Source organism: Acomys russatus, chromosome 20 (assembly GCF_903995435.1).
Source record: "Acomys russatus chromosome 20, mAcoRus1.1, whole genome shotgun sequence".
NCBI classification, from domain to species: domain Eukaryota; kingdom Metazoa; phylum Chordata; class Mammalia; order Rodentia; family Muridae; genus Acomys; species Acomys russatus.
Window position 1 is genome coordinate 45745714 of NC_067156.1, and position 22339 is coordinate 45768052.

Sequence of the window (22339 nt, forward strand, 5' to 3'; positions counted from 1 at the left end):
ACATGAGCTGTAGCCCTGCTTCCTCACAAGGTTCCCCCCCCCATTGCCCCGTATTAGTTTCCTGGGCTCTTCAATTTAATAACTTAGTTCTAAAGATTCAAAGCCAGCACCTACATATGAGAGAGGACATGTGGTGTGTGTATATATCTGAGTGTGGATTATATCGCACAGAAGCATTCCAGCACTGGTCATGTACCTGCAAAACTCGTAATTTCCCTCTTCTTTACAATAAAGTAATGCTCCATTTTGTAAGGTAACACATTGCCCTTATTCCATTCATCAGTTGATGGATGCGTAAACTGTCATCGTCTCCTGGCTATTGGAAGTGGAGCAGCACTGAACCTGGATGGTTAAGTGTTTCTGTAGTGGGGTATAGTGTCCATTGGAATATGCCCAGGAGTGGTATGGCTGACGTATATGGTGGAGATATCCTAGCTCTCTGAGGAATTTCCACCCCGGTTTCCGTAGTGCCTACGTATGTTTGCATTCCCACTAACAGTGAAAAGTGTTCCCCTTTTCACACATCCAAGCCAGCACTTGTTGTCATTCCTTTTTATAATCTTAGCCTTCTGCATGGAGTAAGATGAAATCTTAAAATAGCTTTAATTTGCATTTCCTGATGTTGTACCTCACTCATTTGATAACTATTGTTTTTCTATGTGTGGTTTTTTTTTTTTTTTTTTTAGTCTAGACTCCAACCCACGATTGGGTATATAGCTAGTATATGCAAAATTGTGTATTTCCCAATTTTTAGGCTACCTCTTCACTTGATTTATTCTGTCCTTTGCTATATAGAAACACTTTTATTTCACAAGGACCCATTTACTAATTGTTACCCTTAATACTTATATTACCAAAGTCCTGTATAGAAAATCTTTTTCTGGGGCTGGAGAGATGGCTCAGAGGTTAAGAGCACTGACTGTCCTTCCAGAGGTCATGAGTTCAATTCCCAGCAACCACATGTTGGCTCACAACCATCTATAATGAGATTTGTATACATAATAAATAAATAAATCTTTTTTTTAAAAAAGAAAGAAAGTCTTTTTCTGTGCCTGTAAGCTCAAGTGTGTTCCTCACTTCTTCCTTTAAGAGACTAAAGCATCAGACAGTCTATTGAGATTGTAGATCAACTTGCAGTTGAGTTTGATACAGAGTAAGAGATGAGGATTTAGTTACGTTCTTCCACCTGCAGCTACCTAGTTTGACCAGATCCCATTTGTTGAAGGTACTGTCTCTGCTCCAAAGTGTATTTTGTCCTCTCTGTCGTGAAAAATAAAAAATCAAATCAAATCAAATGAGGTGCCTGTAGGAGTGTGGATTTATATCTGGGTAATCCATTTTATCCCACTGATCAATGTGTCCCTTTTGATTGTATGGTTCTGGAGTATAACTTGAAATTAGGGATTGTAATGTCTCCTCAGTATTTTGATCTTTTGGATCTGTTTTTCTATTCTAGAACTTCTGTGTTTTCATATAAAATTTAAGATTGTGTTTTTCATTTCTGTGAATAATCACATTGCAATTTTGATGGAGATTGCACTGCATCAATAGATTGCTTTTAGTAGGATGACCATTGTCACAATATTGATCCTACTAATTCATGATGTATACTTTTGGTATACAGGTCAGTTTCTTTCTTCATAGTCCTAAAGTTTTCATTTTGTCGATCTTTCTCTTCCTAAGTTAGATTTAATCCGAGATACTCTGAGAAGTATGTAGAAGGCTGCCTGGCTTTGTGTGTAACTTTTCTTCTTGCTTCTTTCCTGAACATGCTTATCAACTGTTGGAGTTTTAGGAGTTAGTGTAATTCTGGCTTTGTTAAAAGAACTTGGAAGCAGTCTTTACTCTTTTATTTTATGGAACAGTTTGAGAAACATCAGCCTTAGTTCTTCCTAAAATGTCTGGTAGAACTCTGCAATAAATCCACCTACGCCTGGACTGGTTTGGGTTTGGAGGATTTTTATTACGGACTCAACCTTGTTATTCATGATAGATTTATTTAAATATTTATGTCTTCCTGGATTACTTCGGCATGTCAGAAGCATTAAGAAGCCTGTCCACTTCTTTAGACTTTCCAGTTTTATGGAATGGTTGTTTTGAAAGTATGTTCTTCCCACCCTCTGGATTTTTATGGTGTCTATTGTAGTATCTCCTTTTTCATCTCTAATTTTATTTATTTGGGTCTTTCTTTCTTTTTGTTAATCTGAACAAGGTTTTTGTCAAACTTGTTCATCTTTTCAAAGAACCCGTTCCTCCTTTAATTGATTTTTTTCTTTCATTCTTATTTGAATAATTTCTGATCTGATATTATTTATCCTTGTTTACTGTTTTGGGTATTGGTTTTGATTTTGTTTTTTCCAAGACTTTACAGTACATCAGTGAGTTGTTTGTTTTGGCTTTACTGTAAGCACTTATAGGTTTAAACTTTAATCTTAGGACTGCCATTGTTGTATCCCATAGATTTAAGTATGTTGCATTTTCATTTTGATTTCAGTTTAGTTTTAATTTTCTCTTTTTTTCTTAGTAATCCATCCAATGTTGTTAAATATCCATGACTGTATATTTTCTGTTATTTTTATTACTGTTTATGCCAATTTTACTTTATTGAGGGTAGGTAAGAGAAAAAGAAATATTTAAATTGACCTATGATTGTTGAGAAATAGTTTATTTTTTTATGTCCCAGCATATTCCTACTTTGTTGAAGTTTTGATTGGCTACTGAGACAATCGTGTGTTCTCTAGTGTTTGGATGGAATGTTCTGTATGTGTGTGTTAGATACATTTGATCTATGATATCGCTTATCTCTACTACTTTTCTGTACACCCTTCATGCCAGATGATCTGTCCTTTGGAGAAGTTAGAGAGTTGAAGTTTCCTAACATTACTGTGATAGAGTTAATCTGTTGCATTACTTTTAAAAGAACTTGTTTTATGAAGATGGTGATTGAACATTTGTAATGTCTGTTTCATGGACTGTCCCTTTGATCAGTATGAAGTGACCTACTATGTTTCTTCTGACTAACTTAGTTTCTAAGTCTATTTTGTCACATATGCAGACAGCAAGTTCTTACTGTTTCCTGGTTCCATAGTCTTACAGAACCTTTATCCAGCATTTCACTCTGAGATGGTTTCTGTCTTTCTTGACAGAAAGTGGTAACAGCAAAGTGATGACTCTTGAGTTTTTTTTTCTTTTATAGATTCTTGCTCATACAATGTAACCTTCGTATAGTTTCTTCTCCCTTTACGCCTCCCTGCCCCTCCCTACTTCCCCTCTCCTTAGCATCCACTCCCTTTCTGTCTCTCATTAGAAAAGACTACGCTTTTTGCCCAGTGGCTGGTTTGCCACATTTGAAGCCATCTCTGTAAGAATGTTCTTTGATGCTCATCTTCTTCTTTGAGGTAGGCTGGGTGTTGCCAGGAGTTAACTTGTCTTCTTGTCAGAGAATCTTTTGAATAATAAAAACAACTTTAAATGCCATATTCTGTGGGTCTCTGAGGTATTTGAGGACCCTATTTAACTATTTTACCTCATATGTCTATAGACTCATAGCTATCTATTAGAACAGAGTAGATATTCTTGTGATAAAATTAGACTAGTTTTTGACAAGAGCATGATTTGCATCAATATACAAAATTCAATACCATTGGATTAAAAAGAAAACCTTACTTGTGAGTAACAATTAGGGCCTTGAGATGAGGAATAGATTCAATAATCTACCTTTCGTTCTATCCTCCCTCTATATTTCTATATCCCTCTTTCCTTCTTTTCAGCTTCTTTCTCCTTACCTACCATCCTCGTTTCTGCCATAGACAGAATCCTGCCTAATAATGGACAAGTTTAGATGCAGGCAGAGTCAACAGCCAAACTCCGCCAAGACAGGGTAAGCACGTTGTCAATAGTTCCTGCTTCGCAAATATGTCTGTCAGATATATTGGGCCAGAAGGCTAAAGATGATGCTCCAACGTTATAGAGAGTGTTGGGTGACTGTTCAGGCAGTAAACTGTCTCAGTCATTTTTTTCATTTTGGAAGCTGCTTACCTGCACTCCAGGTTCGCTCAGGTATTTAAGTTTTTAATCCCTTCTCAAGTCTCTGAAGGGCTGAAGACCAAATAGTTTAGTCTTTCAATTAAGCTTAGTAAGTTAGGGGTTAAGATGTTTTTAGATCAAGATAGATTTTTTTAAGCCAATAGACATGAGATATGATAAATATTAATCTCCATTCAGAGACTTAGACCCATGATAGGAAAGATGTTTACTTCAAGTTTGCCAAATACAAATGGCCAAATCACTATGAATGTAACATTTATGTAATTCCTGATTGTCTCGTGGTTCTTCCTGCTGTATGTAGTTTATTTTACCCATGTGTAGTAATATGAATGTATATGTTAAAAAAGAAACATAATAAAACTTTTTAAGAAAAAAAGAAAGAAAAGACCAGGCTTCTAGGAGATAACAATGAAACATGACAAAAAATATTATAAGATGAGCAAAACTGGTTATGTCAAAGTTGGACATGGCAGCCCAACAGGAGGAAAAAGAGTCTCAAGAGCAGGTACAAGAGAGAGTAAGAGACCCACTCATTCTCACAGTCAGAAGTACCATAAAAACACTAATAGAAAAACTATAACATATAGGTAGAGGACCTGGTACAAGCCCATGTAATCCCTGTGCTTTCTTCTTCAGTGTCAGTGAGTTCATATGTACCTTGCTTAGTTGATTCTAAGGGCCATGTTCTGATGTCCTCCATCACCCCTGACTCTTACACTTTTTTTCTGCTTCTCTTCCACAGTGTTTCCTGAGCTCTGAGGGGAGGGATCTTGATGGAGACCTCCCATTTAGACACTCTCTCCATATAGTATCTGGCTGTGGATCTCTTTCCCTTCCTACCTGCTGCTAGAGGAAGCCTTCTCTGCTGATACCTGGATAAGCAGTGGCTTGTAAACAGAGGAGAATATCATTAGGAGTCATTTTAGCTTTTCCTTTTTAAATTTTTGGTCAGTAGTATTTGCTTTTACCCTACGTCTCTGGGCTATATAGTCTTTGGCTCTTGGTTATGTAAGCGGTGTTGAGTATGGGCTCCTTCTTTTCTGTGCCACCATTGTCCTAAAACATTTTCCAGGCAGGACAGATTGTAGGTCAAAGGCTCTATGGCTGGATTGGTGTTTACATTTCTCTTTTGGTGGCCTTCAGAGTACCTTCCTGTACCAAAGACAGTAGCATGTCTGGGAGCAGACTCCACATAGGCGCCCGCTCAACTTCTCCATGATCAATGAGTTGTATGCGGGGTTCTTTTCCGTGATGGGGCCCCACTGCCCGTTTGCAGAGAGTAACACTTTGTCTTGGCAACAGACTGGGTTGTTTGTGGATTTCCATGAGCTCTCTTTTCCAACAACTCAATTGAATGCAACCAAGTCCAGCTAATGATCACTAAGATTACCTCATATATTTTAGGAAGTTTCTTCTGCACTAGGTATTCATATTATCCTTTAAATGCCCCTCAATTCCAGATATATCACGCCACATTCTTTCCTCTACCCTATCCCCCCCCCTTTCCTTCTGTGCCTACTTGTCTCCAGTCCACCCCTAAAATCTATTCTATTTCCTCCTCCCAGGAAGACCCATGGATCCCCATAGATGCTTCCTCTTTACCTTGACTCTCTAGGTCTACTGATTATAGCTTGGTTATAATTTACTTAATGGGTAATACTCAATTATAAGTGAATACATACCATATTTGTCAATCTGGGTCTGGGTCACTAATGATGATTGTTTCAGTGTCATCTATTTTCCTGTGAATTTCATAATGCCACTTTCTTTTAACAGCTGAGTAACACTCCATTGTGCAGTTTTTTAAAACTATTCTTCTATTGAGGGATATCTAGGTTGTGTCCAGTTTCTGTCTATTATGAAGAGAGTAGCAATGAACATGGTTAAGGATGTGTCCTTGTGGTAAGAGGGGCATATTTTGGGTCTATGTCAAGAGTGGTATAGCTGGTTCTTGAGGTAGATATCACCCAAATTTCTGAGGAACTGCCACACTGATTCCCAGAGTGGCTATACAATTTTCACTCTCACCAACAATTAAGAAGTATTCATTTTGGTCCCATCCTCTACAGTATGATCTGTCACTTGTGTTATTGATCTTAGTCCTTCCAACAGATGTAAGATGGAATCTCAAAGTAGTTTTGATTTACATTCCCCAGATGACTAAGGATGTTCAAAATTTCTTTAAGTGTTTCTCAATCATTTGAGTTTTTTCCAATGAGAATTCTCTGTTTAGATCTGAAGCCCAGTTTTGAATGGGATTACTTTTTGTATATCTAATTTCTTGAATTCTTTCTGATAATCTGTGAACATTGAGATCACTGATGCTCAGATTTATTATTCCAGGTTATGCTTTGGTTCCTGTGATTTTTGTTGATTTTATGGTGCTTATTTTTTTTATTTACCACTTAACCTAATGTCATATTTTTACTATCGTCCCTTGCAAATGCTTATCCTTTTCTTCAGTCCAAAGTTTTCCTTCCAGTTTCTTCTGTAGGGCAAGATTTGTTGTCACACAATTTTTTGAGGCCGGATTCTCTGTGTAGCCTTGGTGTTCCTTGACTTGCTTTGTAGGCCAGGCTGCTCTCAAAGTCACGTCTCAAAGTCATAGAGATCTGCCTGGCTTCACCTTCCCAAGTGCTGGGATTACAGGTGGTCACCACTAAGCCCAGCTATCACACTTTGGTTTAACTGTCTTTACCACAAAAAGTTTTCTTATGGAATATAGTATGGCCATAGTAGTCTGTGCTGCAGTCTATAATCTTTAAGAACTTCGAGAATAATGGTCCAAGAACCTTTGGTGTTTGAAATATGCAATGAAAACTCTGTTCAGTCTGCCTTTATTACTTGGCCTTTTCTGCAGTATTCAAGATCCGTGTAGACATAAAGTTATTTTGTAGTTTAAATTTTCATTTCCTGTCTAAATTTTGTGTAACCTCTGCTCCTCAATTGTCCCCCTGATATGTCAATAAAGCAGTTGACAGCCAATCAATGAGCAGGAGAGAGAATAGGGCTGGACTTCCTTCTAGCCAGTGATGGAGGAATTAGGAGAGGAAGTAGAGATTGAGCAGGGGATTAAACCATGGTAAAGGTCCAAGGAAGACCAGGAGGAAGGAACTCGAGCTGAGGAAAGCTGCAAAGTGCCAGTATCGCTGGGATGTTTGCTGGGAGTAAGACAACAGCAAACACAGGGTTAAAACAGACTTAAGATGCTCAGATTGTGTTGTGAAGTTTTGTATTATAAAAGAGTCTCAATTATTTGTATCATAGCTGGGTTAAGAAATAAGCTAAGAGAAACAAACACTGTTTTATAAAAACAACTTCAACAATCCTGTCTTTATTCTGTACATCTAGTGATTTGATCCCTATGTGACATGGGGACTTCCTTTTCCGTCTTTTCTGTTTGGTGTTCTGTGTGCCTCTTGCACCTTGGGAGGCATCTCTTTCCTTAGACTGGGAAATTTTCTCCTATGATTTTGTTGAAAATAGTTTCAGGACCTTTGACCAGTGTGCTGTCACCTCTTTTATGCCTATGATTCTTAGTGTCCCATAGTTAATTCATGCTCTGTTCCTAGGTGCTTTTAGATGTATTGTTTTCTTTGATTAAGTGATCCAATTCTTCTACCTTGTCTCCAAACCCTGATATTCTCTCTTTCATTTGATCCATTTTATGGATAACTCAGCTTTCTTCTGAGTTATTAATTGTGCTTCCTGGATTTTTCATTTAAGGTTTTATTTCACTTGGGCTTTATTCATAACCTCTATCCCTTTATTAAATTGTATTTTCACATATTGAGTAGTTTTCCTTCTGATTTTATTCAGTAATTTTGCTTCCATGTTCTTCATCCTGGCATTTATTCACATCCTCTTTGCATTTTTAACATATTCATAACTGATGTTTTGACATAATTGTCTTGTACATTAGGTCAGTTGTTCTCCTTAGGAAACATTAGTGTTGGATTGCTAATCTTTTGGAGGAAATATACTTGCTTGGGTATTTGTGTTTGTGATTTGTTAATGGGACCTATGTACCTGAAGTTACATCATTGGTCATGTATTTTTCTATTGATATCCCAACTTTGGTAGAGAGGACGTTTGAATCTCTGTTTGCTGTTATCCAAATCTGATGGATTTTCTACCAACTGGTTAATACCTAGTTTTCAGCCTTTGATTCATACAGCTCTGATATGCGTCTGGAATATCAAACGTGGGCCTAGCCCAGCTAGGGCGATTGCAGTTTATGAGCACAGGAGCCAAACTTACATGAGATAAGCAGGTTCTCACTGAAGATGTCTGTAGAAGGTTTAAAGGGTTCTACTGGCAGTCCTTAGGTAGAGGGACTAGGTGTCAGTGGGTGATGTTACCTGGAGAAGCTATATGGAACTGTGATTTGTCCTTGGATGCTGCATTAGTGGCAGGGTGGCGATTCACTTCCTAAGAGAGCTGCATAGGAACCCTGGTCCTCTGATGGTGGGATGGAGCTTGCCACCTGGGGGAGGTGCACAGAACCACACATGGTCCTTTGTAGTGGGGTCTGTAGGCTCTGGAGAATACTTCAACTTTTGATATCTACCCTTCTTTTCTTACAGAAAGCTGGTTGTGACGGTTTATTGGGGTCTCTGGCAAGGGAAGATCATTGTGGCATATGCAATGGCAATGGAAAATCATGCAAAGTCATTAAAGGCGATTTTAATCACACCAGAGGGGCAGGTAACTGTTCTTTATTTTTCATACTCAATAAACTGTAGTGTCTTTGTGGACAAGAAGTAGATTAAATTTGATTTAGAGATCACAGTTCTTATTCTATTGAAGACATTTTCAATAGTTTCAGTGGTGACATACAATATATGTGATATGAGCCAGAAACTTGAACGAGCTTATTTAACAATAATGAAAACATGAAGTCATGTGTTGTGCATTCTAGAAATTAGAGCAGGAAGCGAGGAATCTGATTTGCATCAGCTTATGTTACCAGGCTTCTAAAACGCTTTTTAGCCCATGAAAAGCATGTCTAATAAAAATAGTGATTTGCAACAGCTTGAAGAAACCACTGACAGTATTAGTCTTCAGGGCTTTAGCTTTGCAATCCCTTTTTGATAATGCTTTCACTAAATTTCAAGGGGAAATCCTTTGAAAGCTGAAATCTGAAGCACTACTATGTGGTGGAAATCAGAGCAGGGGTGGCAGAGCATGGGGGAAGTTTCCAAGTCCATTAACTGCAAGAGTCCTCTCCTCTCTTTTTTCCTCATCTGTAAATGCTACACTCAGGGGATGTGAGGGCAGAATGACCATAAATGATCTACGTAGTGTGAGTGTAAAGTTCCCCACCACAGAAGTGACTAGTATCTGCACTGAATTATAATGGCCCGCAAATATGTTAATACAACACATATGTACACAGAGATACACATGCATATATATATATATATATACATAAATAAATTTACACACATATATGTCCATATATACATAGACACAAACATATCACTACATATCAGGTTCTCAAGCTTACTTGGTAAAAGCAAATCTTTTCTGTAATTCATCTACTCCATTCCTGGATATGTTATCTGTTTGACCATCATTTATGGCTTTGGTTTTTAAAAGATGTATTTTATTATTTATTTCGGTGTGTGTATGGATCTCTGTGTATGTTTGAATGTCACATGTGTGCAGGTGCCCATAGAGGCTTGAAGAAGGTGCTGGGTCCCTAGAGATGGAATTATAGGCAGTTGTGAGCTGTCTGACATGGGTGCTGGGATCCAAACTTGGGTCCTCTGAAAGAGGAGCAAATGGTCTTAGGTTCTGAATCATCTCTCCAGCTCCCATTTATGACTCTTTTCACACCATCATTTATATGTTTACATTAGCATTTAATTTAAATTCTCTAGTTCAAAAACTAAGAAATTATGATGATAAAATACAAATGTTATATTTGAAGAGCAGTCAATTTATGTTGCACAGTCAGTGAAACCAAAGTCATTTTATATAAGTGGGATGTTCTAAAAGGAAAATCTAATGAATCTTTATGAGGTTAAGTGCATTTGTTTGTTTGCTTTGCTTTGCCTTAACAGAATAAAAGATAGACAACTTGGATATGCCAGCACTCATTTAGGAAAGACAAGATGCACTTAGCTGAAACAGATTGTCAAACCTTCAGCTAAAAAAATATAATTGTAATAAACTGCCCATCCTACCTCATTCCCATGGTTGTGGCAAGAGAAATTTTTACAGTACAGAAATTCAAATATGATCTGAAAGACCAAGGAAATACCACAGTACTATACCATTACAGGAAATTTACATATTGGTACACACGTGACCCATGCTCTGGAGAACGCGGACACGCCTGAGCACTGTACACTTTCCATTTCAACTGCTTTTATGTAAACATGTTTTCCTTGCTCTTCTCCCTAAACCCGCTTTAGATCTGATGCTGTATTAAAATATGTTTGAATAAACTATGGTACCTAAATTATTAGAAATATCCCGGAACGGTGTTGTCCTTCTAGACTCCCCGTGGTCACCTTCCAAGTAGCTCCCTTCTTTCTGTGAATTGAGATCTAATAGTCTCTTAGCTGACAGTTTCTCACCCCAACATACTTTCCAAATGTGGATCTATCTCCCGCCCTTTAGGTTTGCTAGATGAGCTCCTGAACAGCTCTGAGGTTGAATGTTACCTCCTGAGTGATCTCTAAAAGGCCTTGCCTGCTAGCCTCTATGGCTCCTTCCATGGTCTTTGCAGTGGTTCATCACATCTTGATGCTTTTTCATGTGGTGTAATTCTGAACAGTTGGGGCATCTTACACTTACTTGGATTCCTATTCTTCATTATATTTCAAACTCAATGAAGGGGAGAATGTGATGGCTCCTCTGGTGGACCACCGCCATTCTCAATCACCACCGTCATGAGCAATCTGTTACTACCCGTTTACTTAATACTGAAGCAAGCCTTCATTACTTTACTTAGGAATTTATGTTTTTTGGAAAAGCTGTATGAGTTCTTAATGCTATCGGGGGCTCCATCTGCTTGTGCCTTTGGAATGTTGTCTTCCATTTCTCCTTTATCCCTTCCTAGGATTTCTTTAGGGATTTTCAGGGTTTTCACTCAGTTGGCCACGAACACTGTAGATATTGTGTGAGTAACAAATACATAGGCACATGTGGGTGTGTTTAGACCTATTGTTCTATGTAGTATTTGCTAAATCATTTCCGTTGGAGCTAGTAAGTAAACTTAAGAGTTACTATTTTTTTCCCTTTAATACATTTACGGCATCTTTTGTTGTGACTTGCCTCACCAAGCAATAGCCTTTTAAAGTAATGAATGGTAACGTGTGTGTTTGACCTGTTGAGAAGTGGTGTACTGAGTGCACAGTAAGAAGAAAATGGATGCCAAATGTGTGACTCTTTGTATAAGAAAACAAACAAGACGGTTTGAATCAGGAAAGTGTACTCTGAGACTTCTTAATTGATTGGTTGATTCCTACAGGAGTTGGCATCTCCTGGCCTCATTTATTTTAATTTATAGGATAGGAACTGGTCAACATTGCAGGATAGATATGGACAGTGAGATATGACAGAGTGTGACAATGCAATGCAGGTTGAGTGGCCTTTTCCTAAAAATGTGGGGACTTAACACGTTCCAAATTTCAGAGTAGTTTAATGTAGTGGATATTTTCTTTCTTTTTTTCTTTTTAAATATATATTTGATTAATTTATTCATATTACATCTAAATTGATATCCCATCCCTTGTATCCTCCCATTCCTCCCTCCATCCTACCTTTTCCCCTACACCCCTCCCCTATGACTGTGACTGAGGAGGACTTCCTCCCCCTGTATATGCTCATAGGGTATTCAGTCTTTTCTTGGTAGCCTGCTCTCCTTCCTGTGAGTGTCACCAGGTCTCCCCATCCAGAAGACATGGTCAAAAATGGGGCACCAGAGTTTGTGTGAAAGTCAGTCCCCATTCTCCACTCAACTGTGGAGAATTTCCTGCCCATTAGCTAGATCTGAGTAGGGATTTGAAGTTTACGGCCAGTGTTGTCCTTGGCTGGTGCCATAGTTTGAGTAGGACCCCTGGTCCCAGATCTGCCTATGATAATGTTCTTCTTGTAGGTTTCTAGGACCCTCTGGATCCTTCTATTTCCCCATTCTCCCATGCTTCTTTCACCTAAAGTCCCAATAGGATGTCCTCCCCTCTGTCTCACTTTCCTGGTAAGTGAAGGCTTTCATGGGACATGACCTTGGGCTAGTGTCCAGATATAAGTGAGTATATACCATTTGAGTCTTTCTGCTTCTGAGTTAACTCACTCATTATGATCATTTCTAGTTCAATCCATTTGTTCGGGAATTCCTTGTTTTTAGTAGCTGAGTAGTATTCCATAGTGTAAATGTACCACAGTTTCTTTTTTCATTCTTCTACTGAGGGACACTTAGGCACTTTCTATGTTCTGGCTATTATGAATAAGGCTGCTATGAACATGATTAAGTATAGGTTCCTGTTGTTTGCTGGAGCTTCCTCTGGGTATATTCCAAGGAGTGGAATAGCTGGGTCTAGAGGAAGCCTTATTCCCAGTTTTCTGAGATAGTGCCAGATAGATTTTCACATAAATGATCAGTTGACTACTTATAATCTCAAACTCCAAAACCTAGAATTCAAAATAAGAATGATTAACCGTATTCAAGTATGTTTTGTACATTACCATCATGGCCAAATGCAGCAACTTATCTGAAGTAGTAATAATGGCGACCAGAATATAGAGCCTCTTGAAAAAAAATACTATCTGTGACTCTGCTGCAATGCCATGAAGAAAATGATTGCAACTGGCATATTAGATGTTGATAACAATGCAGTCTCTGGTGGCACAATACAAGGCTGCTTTGTGCAAAGCCTCCTGTCCAGGGAAACAATTGGATTTATAGCTGTGGATTCGGTGGCCTCATGTCCATCTTCTAAGCTAGGTCTTAACTGTTCTTGCATTCTCTTTAAGAAACATACATTCTCAATTGTGAAAAAGGCCTTATGTACTGAAAGTCCCCCTGCCAATGGCTTTTCATCTTCATGTGTCCTTATTTTTAATATGTTTCTTGCCCTCTTCTTGGGAATCAGTATAACTGAGGATTTTTCAGTATTCACCCATGACTTTAGACATAGCTTTTGCTCTGATTTACTGTATGATTCTGTTTATGATTAAGTTCAAGCCGGAATTGGGTTATACAACTTGAGATTTTTTTTATATATTTAAAAAATTAAATTCTGAAATTTAATATCATATTTATACTTCACTAAATTGATTTGCTGAGAGATTTTCAGTGATTTCCTGAGTGCGCTCTCTGAGGTTGCCTTTCATGTTTACAGCTCTAACATGGTTGCCCCCCACCTCAAAATGTCTCATATGTAGGAGATACCTACACCACAGCCAACCGGGTCATTTCCTTCTCAAGAATATTTTTTCTCAACTTGTGGTCTTAAAATCTCTGTCACCAAGTTCATTTACTTGGCTTCTCCTCTTTTTCAGTTTTCTCCATAGGTAATTTGACTCCTTGCATACATTGCTACCTGTGCATGGGCATCTTCAAAGACCCATCCATAGTAACCTGGCCTTTACTGGAGTTCTGGGTGCTGTTATCACATTTCGTTAGATACAACTTGCTGAACTTAGCAAATTCTCTCCAAATTGGATCATTCTTGCTGATTTCCTTATGTAAATTACAGCCCCATTATCCCATGTGTCTGTTATTTATTATTTGTTTCCAATGTTTCAATCATCTTCAACTTCAGAAGTACTTTTTTCCTCATAACAGTTTCTAGATTTTCTTTCTTGGCCTTGACCATTCCTGATGTTCATCTGTTGTCTGCAGTGAGTGTAGTTCATGAATGCATTTCTGATAGTCCCGCATGTTGCTGCTGGATAAAATTCCTCCAAACCAGGTTCTAATAAAGTCATCACTGACTTTAACAGAGCGGTTTCAGTTTACTCTCTTGGGTGCTCATTTAAACACTCCACCATAGATGAGCCTTTTCCATCTCCTCAGTCCATCAGATTTGCAGTATTCAAGAGCTAATGAATGCCTCTGCTTATCTCACAGTCTTCTTCTTCTTTTTTTTTTTTTTTTAGATTTTTTTAAAAATTTTTTATTATTAATTTATTCTTGTTACATCTCAATGGTTATCCCATCCCTTGTGTCCTCCCATTCTTCCCTCTCTCCCCTTTTCCCCTTGTTCCCGTCCCCTATGACTGTTCCTGAGGGGGATTACCTCCCCCTGTATCTGCTCATAGGGTATCAAGTCTCTTCTCGGTAACCTGCTGTCCTTCCTCTGAGTGCCACCAGGTCTCCCCCTCCAGGGGACATGGTCAAATGTGAGACACCAGAGTGCGTGAGAAAGTCATATCCCACTCTTCACTCAACTGTGGAGAATGTTCTGACCATTGACTAGATCTGGGTAGGGGTTTAAAGTTTACCGCCTGTATTGTCCTTGGCTGGTGCCTTAGTTTGAGCAGGACCCCTGGGCCCAAATCTGCCTATCATAATGTTCTACTTGTAGGTTTCTAGGACCTTCTGGATCCTTCTACTTTGGCATTCTCCCATGCTTCTCTCATCTAGAATCCCGATAGGATGTCCTCCCCTCTGTCCCAGTTTCCTGGTAAGTGAAGGCTTTCGTGGGACATGCCCCTTGGGCTAGTATGCAGATATAAGTGAGTATATGCCATTTGATTCTTTCTGCTTCTGGGTTAACTCACTCATTATGATCATTTCTAGCTCAATCCATTTATCCACATATTATGGGAATTCCTTGTTTTTAATAGCTGAGTAGTATTCCATAGTGTATATGTACCACAGTTTCTTTACCCACTCTCCTACTGAGGGAAACTTAGGCTGTTTCCATGTTCTGGCTATTATGAATAAGGCTGCTATGAACGTGGTTGAGCAAATTTTCTTATTGTGTGCTGGAACATCTTCTGGGTATATTTCAAGGAGTGGAATAGCTGGGTCTTGAGGAAGCCCTATTTCCAGTTTTCTGAGATAGCACCAGATAGATTTCCAAAGTGGTTGTACTAGTTTGCATTCCCACCAGCAATGAAAGTGTTCCTCTCTCCCCACATCCTTGCCAGCATGTGGTGTTGCTTGAGTTTTTGATCTTAGCCATTCTGATGGGTGTAAGATGGAATCTCAGAGTTGTTTTGATTTGCATTTCCCTGATGACTAAGGAGGTTGAGCATTTCTTTAAGTGTTTCTCATTCTTTATGTACAGGAAATGGATCTTTTTCCTTCCTGTATACTTCCCCATAAGATAACTTATCTGACCTTTCAGAGGAAGTTCCCTTGACGTGTACAGTTTGTTCTCTGCTCTGGATGATGCTGGTGTTTTCAAATGTGAGTCATTCATACCCATACACTTTTATAGAAAGAATAGCAGTGAACTGCTAAGCAATGTGTGATCTCACAAAAGGGGAGTAGTTCTTAAAACTCGGATTTTTATTATTGGTCAGAGGATTAATCATAATGTTTTGTTATATTTTAGCATAATTTTTACAATTTATTTAACTCCATCTGCATTAACTGTCCATCCTACCTTGTTTCTATGCACAAATAACCCACCAGCCACATGTCTCTTTTTGTTACTGGTTTGCTTTTGTGACATAATGCCAATGCTTTCCATCTGGGACTGCTGCAAGTAATTAGATGTTACTGAAAATGGGCAATTCAATGCGTAATTAGAAAAGCAGTGTCTTGAATGGAAGTTTTGATTTTAAAAAGTCACATACATGCCCAGGGGCTGGGGAGATGTCTCCATCATTAAGCTGCCTAACATACAAGAGTGAATTAAGTTCAGATCAGTAGTGTGTGTGTAAACAAACTAACTAACTAACCAACTAACCAGGCAAGGCCTTGAGCACTTGTAATCCCAGTGTGTGTGTGGAGGGGGGGCGTGGTATGGAGATGGGGGTGGGGAGTCCTTGGGGCTTTCTGGCCAGCCTAACTTGCTGGATCAGTGAACTCCAGTTTTTTTTTTTTTTTTTTTATTAATTTATTCTTGTTACATCTCAATGTTTATCCCATCCCTTGTATCCTCCCATTCCTCCCCCCCCCCATTTTCCCATTATTCCCCTCCCCTATGACTGTTCCTTAGGGGGATTACGTCCCCCTATATATTCTCATAGGGTATCTCCAGTTTTAATGAGTGTCTTCATCTCAAATCAACAAAGTAAAGAGTGACTGAAGAAGACACTTGGGGTCAACTCCTGACCTTTGCACATAAGTACATGTGCGCGTGTGTGAGTGCGCACACACACACACACACACACACACACACACACACACACACACACACACACAAACACACACCACAGGCCCTTATTCTATTCCTGCCACCAGATGGACTATACGTTACTTTTGTTTATCCTGAACACCTAAATATTTTTGAAATTGTACTAATTAACAGGCATGAGGAAACTTTGAAATTGTCTCTTGATCTTTTCCAAGCTTCAAATCAGATTTTAGCCAAATACATGATTTTTCACAGAATGTTTTAAAAAGAATGTTAATTTTAGAACAACTAGTAAGCTACAAACAGGCTTCTTTCTTTTAAACCTATTCTTCAGTAAGGACTCTGGATTTCTTCCTTACTGCATATGCTCTCATCTTATTTCACCTCGTTTTACTTAACTTCAGGAAACATATCCATGACTAGAGCTGAAAAATATTTTCTGAGGACATCTACTCTTTACCTGTGTGGCAGAGGTGACAACAGGACTCTCATTGTGGCTTTCAACCCATTTTCTTCTCTCCAGCTCCACTGTCTAATCTTTTTGTTCATCTCCCAGGGAATGCTTGGTCTCTCTTCCTGTGCTCAGCCACTCTCACTCCAGGGACTGTTCCAGGCCAACTGTATTGTCTCTGCTGTTTTACTGTCTTTTGATCTTTCTAGCCTGAAGAATTCCCAGAGCAAAACTCCCTGGGTTGATGTTAGTTTGTCTTACTGTGCCTCTAGGGAGGTGACACCACTGGCTTCTTCCTTTCCTTGGTGTTTTATGCACTGCAGTCGCCTTGCTAACAACTTCTCACTAGAGCTCCATGCTCAGTCTTCCTAAGAAAGTTCACCTGAAATCACAGCAGCTTTATAATAAAACATTTTTTTCTCTTCTTTAAAACATGGTGTGAGTAACTAAGGCCAAAGGTGGGGGTGGGGGTGAGGGCGGGAAGGGGGGGGGGGGATCCAAGTAAATTAGAAGAGGAGATTTGTATAAGAACGCTGGATTCATTGCATGTTTTACTGACTTTTACAGGTTATGTAGAGGTGCTGGTGATACCTGCTGGAGCAAGAAGAATCAAAGTTGTGGAGGAAAAGCCTGCACATAGCTACTTAGGTAACTGGTGCTCCAGACTCAGGAGCTTAGTGGGAGTATAGCTGTCGACTCTGAGACTTATGTGTTGGGAGGAAGGCAGCCTGTTTCCAGGTTCACACTTGAACTCTCCAGAAAGCATGTCTTCTGATATTAAGCAAGAGTTTTTCTTTCTCTAAGGGATTCCCAAGAGCAAAAGCAATTAGGTTTTCTGTTGAGAGACTATAACCTACTTGCAAATGTTAGTTCATGATAAAAAATCAAAACAACACTAACAAAAAAAGACAAAAATCATATTATATGACTGTCATGTTTTATCCCAAATATATGATATATAATACAATCTATTAAACTTATTTCATATGTTCATATACATGCATACATATGAAAATACATATAATTCCATGTATGAACCCACAGGTATTTTTGTGTGAGGATTATTTTAGAAATAGGAAATCTTATCACTCAAAAGAAGCCATGTATAGTTAATGGCTTTGACCTTGTGCTAAGTTTGCCTGTCTTGCTTCACTCCAGGAAAACTCATCTATGAAGAAAACATTTTTTTAAATTTAAGTATTACTTATTGGAAAGACTAGACTAGCTATTTTAATATTTTATCAGTTAGGTTAATTGATAGCTTTTTTTGTATAACAAAAAAACATCACGGTGGAATCAAATAGAATGAAGTCAGGTTGGCGGGGACAAAATAGAATTTAAACACTGCACTTTAAGTTATCTTTTAAAAGCACCTTAAAACCTTTTGCTTAATAAAAGTGATGTCCTTATTATTCTCAGCTGAGCAGTAAATGTCCCAACAGGAAAACCCTTTGCATATGGAGAACAATCCGTCTCACATAACTTCTTACTCTGCAGTATTAAAAAGTAGTCTAGCTTTGGCTTTGAATTATTTTTACCATTAGGGGAACTTGTGTGCACAAAAGGAAGTAATGGAAATCCTTGATTATGTGAGGTGCTCATTTGTTTGTTATTACCATGTATACATTTGATCTGCTTTACTTAATATGGCATTCAATGCTTTTTAAGTACAAAATATCATCCAAATTCAAGTCCAAATATCCAGTTTTGGAAGGTGGTGGTAGTAGGTGATTTAAGACATATTCACTCAATAGACAACCACAGATCACACGTACATTCTCTTTACTCCCAAGATGCAAAAACCAATAGAGATCTCAAATGAATTTTTTTTCAATTCTGTAGACTTTCAGCTAATGTTATGAGTTTTAATAACTTTTGAAAAATGCAGCTAAATAAATCAGCCAGTTTCACAAATGAGAAGCCTTCCTGTTGCCTCTGTGCCCCTCAGTGATCTACTTCGTTTTCTGTCTCCCTGCATAGTTACCATATTCTTCAAGGTCAGCAAATGCTTCCCTCTTCTTTTTGTGATGAACCCAATGGTCACATCACTTGACCTGTAAATAGCAATCGGTTTCCCTTGAGTTCCTTAAACTCGCTCTTCTTTCGGCTTCTAGTCCACAGCTCCTTGTTGTCACGGGGTTACCACTTTACTGCTCTCCTTCGCTGGATCCTGAAACGTAGTCTCCAGAAGTTCCCATCTGGTGGGACTCTGTCCTAAACCCTTCTCTCTTTTTGGCTTTGCTCTGTCCTCAGTTAATCTCATCTAGAACTGTTACACGTTTACTTGTTGGAACTCATCAAGAACCTCAAGTTTCAATGAGATAATAAATTTCCACCCCTAGCCGAGTTTGTTCTTTGCTTATTTTCATGATAAAGATACTTCTCTATGATTTCGTAACAGTTGACACAAACTTGGGTACAGAACACCACTGAAATAAATCTATTCAGCGTTCTGGAATCCAGAAACCCAAAATTCGTTTCAGCGGACTAAGTTAAAATGTTCACAGCACACTCACTGGCTTTGAAAGATCCCGGGATAGCACCACTCCCTCCTCCTAGCTTTTGGTGGGTGCCAGCACTGCTTTGTTTATGATAGTGTCACCCCAGCAGCTGCCTCCATGGTCTCCTGCTTTCTCTTCAGTGCTTAAAGCTGCCATGTCAGTTCATATAAAGATAGGCATGGTTGTATATAGGACGTCCTCTGTGACTCAGGATAATTTTCATGCACCATCGAAGCACTTCCCCTCATCTTCTCAGTCTGCAGTGACAAAATAGAAGAGACTGGGAAGTCTACAAATAGGATAAATTCATTTTTCAGCTGGGAGCTGGGTAATTCAAGATCAAGGTCCTGGCAGATTTGCTGTTTCCTGAGGGCCCAGTCCAGATCTGTAGAAGATGTTTCGTTTCCTTGCAAGGTGAAAAGGGCTGGCAAGCTATTCAGAATGTAGTGAGCAGACGAACCCGTTCCTGAGAGCAGAGCCTTATGAAAAGACACCACAGTTTCACTGCCTTGGGAATTTTGTATGGTGTTTGAGTTTTAGGATCACAAGGAGCATGCACAGAGCCATTATTCAGATAACCCCAGTCATTTATTTCTCATCAGTGGATCATGCCTGAACCAAGAGTCTTCCTTTCTCTCTCACTCTGATCCGATACATTTGTAGGTCCTGCCACCTGCTTAAAGCTATGGTTCTCCCTGAGCTGCGCCACGTCACTCCCTGTTATGCTTTTCCACTGTTTATACTCCCTCCAAAGCTTGTGACTGTCAGAACTTCCTTGTTTGTGTGTGCACTTACCTCGTGTAGCTCCGTTGATAGTGGCTAAAGATGGTTTCCTCATTGCTTTCTCTGCAATGACAAAAGTCAGATACGCTATGCATGAAATAATCTCAACATGTTGACTGAACTGTACAAAGGAAAGATGCTTTACACGTGTAGAATAACTCTTGGAGAACAACATGAAATGCCTGTCTGTTAAGTAAAGCTTTCAACCCCATGGCTGAGGCAGATACTTCTAATAAATATGTGAAATTCCCAACTAAAATTTTCAGAAGAAATAACAGAAAAAAATATATGTGTTTTTGTTCGGTGTCACAAGTCTTTGATCTGTGATCCTGAATTCAGATCCAAAGTATCTAGGTACAGCATCTATGTTTTGAACATAGATACGCCAAGTTAATGGGCATGTGTGTGTGTTTCTGTGTGTGTGTGTGTGTGTGTGTGTGTGTTTCTGTGTGTGTGTGTGTGTGTTTCTGTGTGTGTGTGTGTTTGTGTTTCTGTGTGTGTGTGTGTGTTTCTGTGTGTGTGTGTGTGTTTCTGTGTGTGTGTGTGTGTGTTTCTGTGTGTGTGTGTGTGTGTGTGTGTTTGTGTGTGTGTGTGTGTGTTTCTGTGTGTGTGTGTGTTTCTGTGTGTGTGTGTGTGTGTGTTTCTGTGTGTGTGTGTGTGTTTGTGTTTCTGTGTGTGTGTGTGTGTGAAGGAGAGATAAACCTGTTTTTTAGGATCCCAAGTGTGGGATCAGAGCAGTCTTGTGAGAGAACAGGTGAGGTTAATCCACTAGAAGACCAACCGCCTCGTGTGGGAGCTTGATTGTTGTCAGCTGAAAAGATCCCGTGAATAGACTCTGGGAGGAGATATATAAATGAGCCCAGAACCGGAGGGGGTGCTCATTGAAGACTTGGGATAGTGTTGGCTGTTCATTGCTCCACTTTGAGAGAACCACTCAAGGGAAGGCTTTTGGGCTCTGGCTCCTGCTGAGGTTCCGGGTTCTGGTTACTCCAGGTTCCAACAGAAGAAATTCTGCTGATTACACTAAGAGAATCGTTCCTCAGAACTGATATCCTTATGGTTTTGTAATTGTGTTCCTTAATCCTCTTTTCCTATTGGTTTGGTTAGTCGGGTTATAAGTGACGTACGCTCAGTTAATAAGTTGTAATAAAATGTATTGGTTAAGAAAATTGAGCTTGTGTGTGTGTATGTGTGTGTGTGTTTGAATGTGTATAGATATTTTATCTGTATGTATATGTAACACTTGAATGTCTGGTGCCTCTGTCTTCAGAAGAGGGTATCAGATTCCCTGGAGCTGGAATTATATACGTGATTGAGCTGTCATGTGGATGCTGGGAGTCGAACCCAGGACTTCTTCAAAAGCAAACAAACTCTTAGCCATGGAACCATCTCTCCAGTCCCTAGTATGAATCTTTTTAGTGTACCTTTAGGAAAAAGTCATTGCTTTTCATGTAACAATTGGAATTTTCTAAAGTGAAAGTCCTAATTTAACACATTTTCCTTTAACTCCACGCATACTACCTCTTTTCTCCTTATTTTGTACTTAGATAATTTATTGATATAAAGTAGGGCATGTAAATTATAAACTATGTTGTTCTGTGATCACTGTCTTGTTATTATTTTTATTGTTAGTGCTGCTGTTATTATTTTAAGAACACACAGTTTAAATTTTGAGTCTTATATCTATCTTGTTTCTACTCTTTATTATTGTCAGTTTTCAAAACACTGTCTATTTTTTACATAGCAAAAATGCTACATACTACAGAGAATCAGTAAGCTTTGCTTCCTTATGTGTTACCATGTAACCCGAGTGCCTAGTGTTCTCTTCCTTACTAAAGAATGAAGAGTACAGAGTACAGGGTGTAAGCAAAGTGACCAGCAAGTAGAATAGGATTGGGAAAAAAAACCAAACCAAACCAAAACAAAAACAAGGGCTTCCAGAGATTCTGAAGTAGGTGAACTGAAACATGTTCAGTGTGACTGTACTGAGAGCTAGTAAGGATTCAAAGGTGACTTCTAGGTCTTGGTAAGAAGTGATGAATGAGGAAAAAAGAGGAGTGACATAGTGTTAAGTCCTGGGTGCTAAAGACCTGCAAGTCGATACATATGATAAGCCACTCTCCATATGGCTCCTTTGGGGATAGGAAGGAAGTTGTAAGAAGTCTTCAAAGGAGATAAATGTAGAAAAATAAATAAAACATAGAACTTTAGCTGACATAATCCTTAAACAATTCCAATTGTTGACATCAAACAATATATTATTACACAGGAGACATTTAATCACTTCCCAA

The 22339-nt window shown here is 38.9% G+C and overlaps 1 protein-coding gene across 1 annotated transcript in view; it reads left to right on the plus strand.

Moving 5' to 3' along the window:
- The window catches only part of Adamts19 (ADAM metallopeptidase with thrombospondin type 1 motif 19), a 203366-nt gene that overhangs the window by 124399 nt on the left and 56628 nt on the right, over positions 1-22339 (plus strand). Inside the window, exons 15-16 of the mRNA XM_051163590.1 lie at positions 8634-8754; positions 17332-17412. Of these exons, the coding sequence (XP_051019547.1) occupies positions 8634-8754; positions 17332-17412 (202 nt within the window). The remainder of the gene's footprint in view (positions 1-8633; positions 8755-17331; positions 17413-22339) is intronic.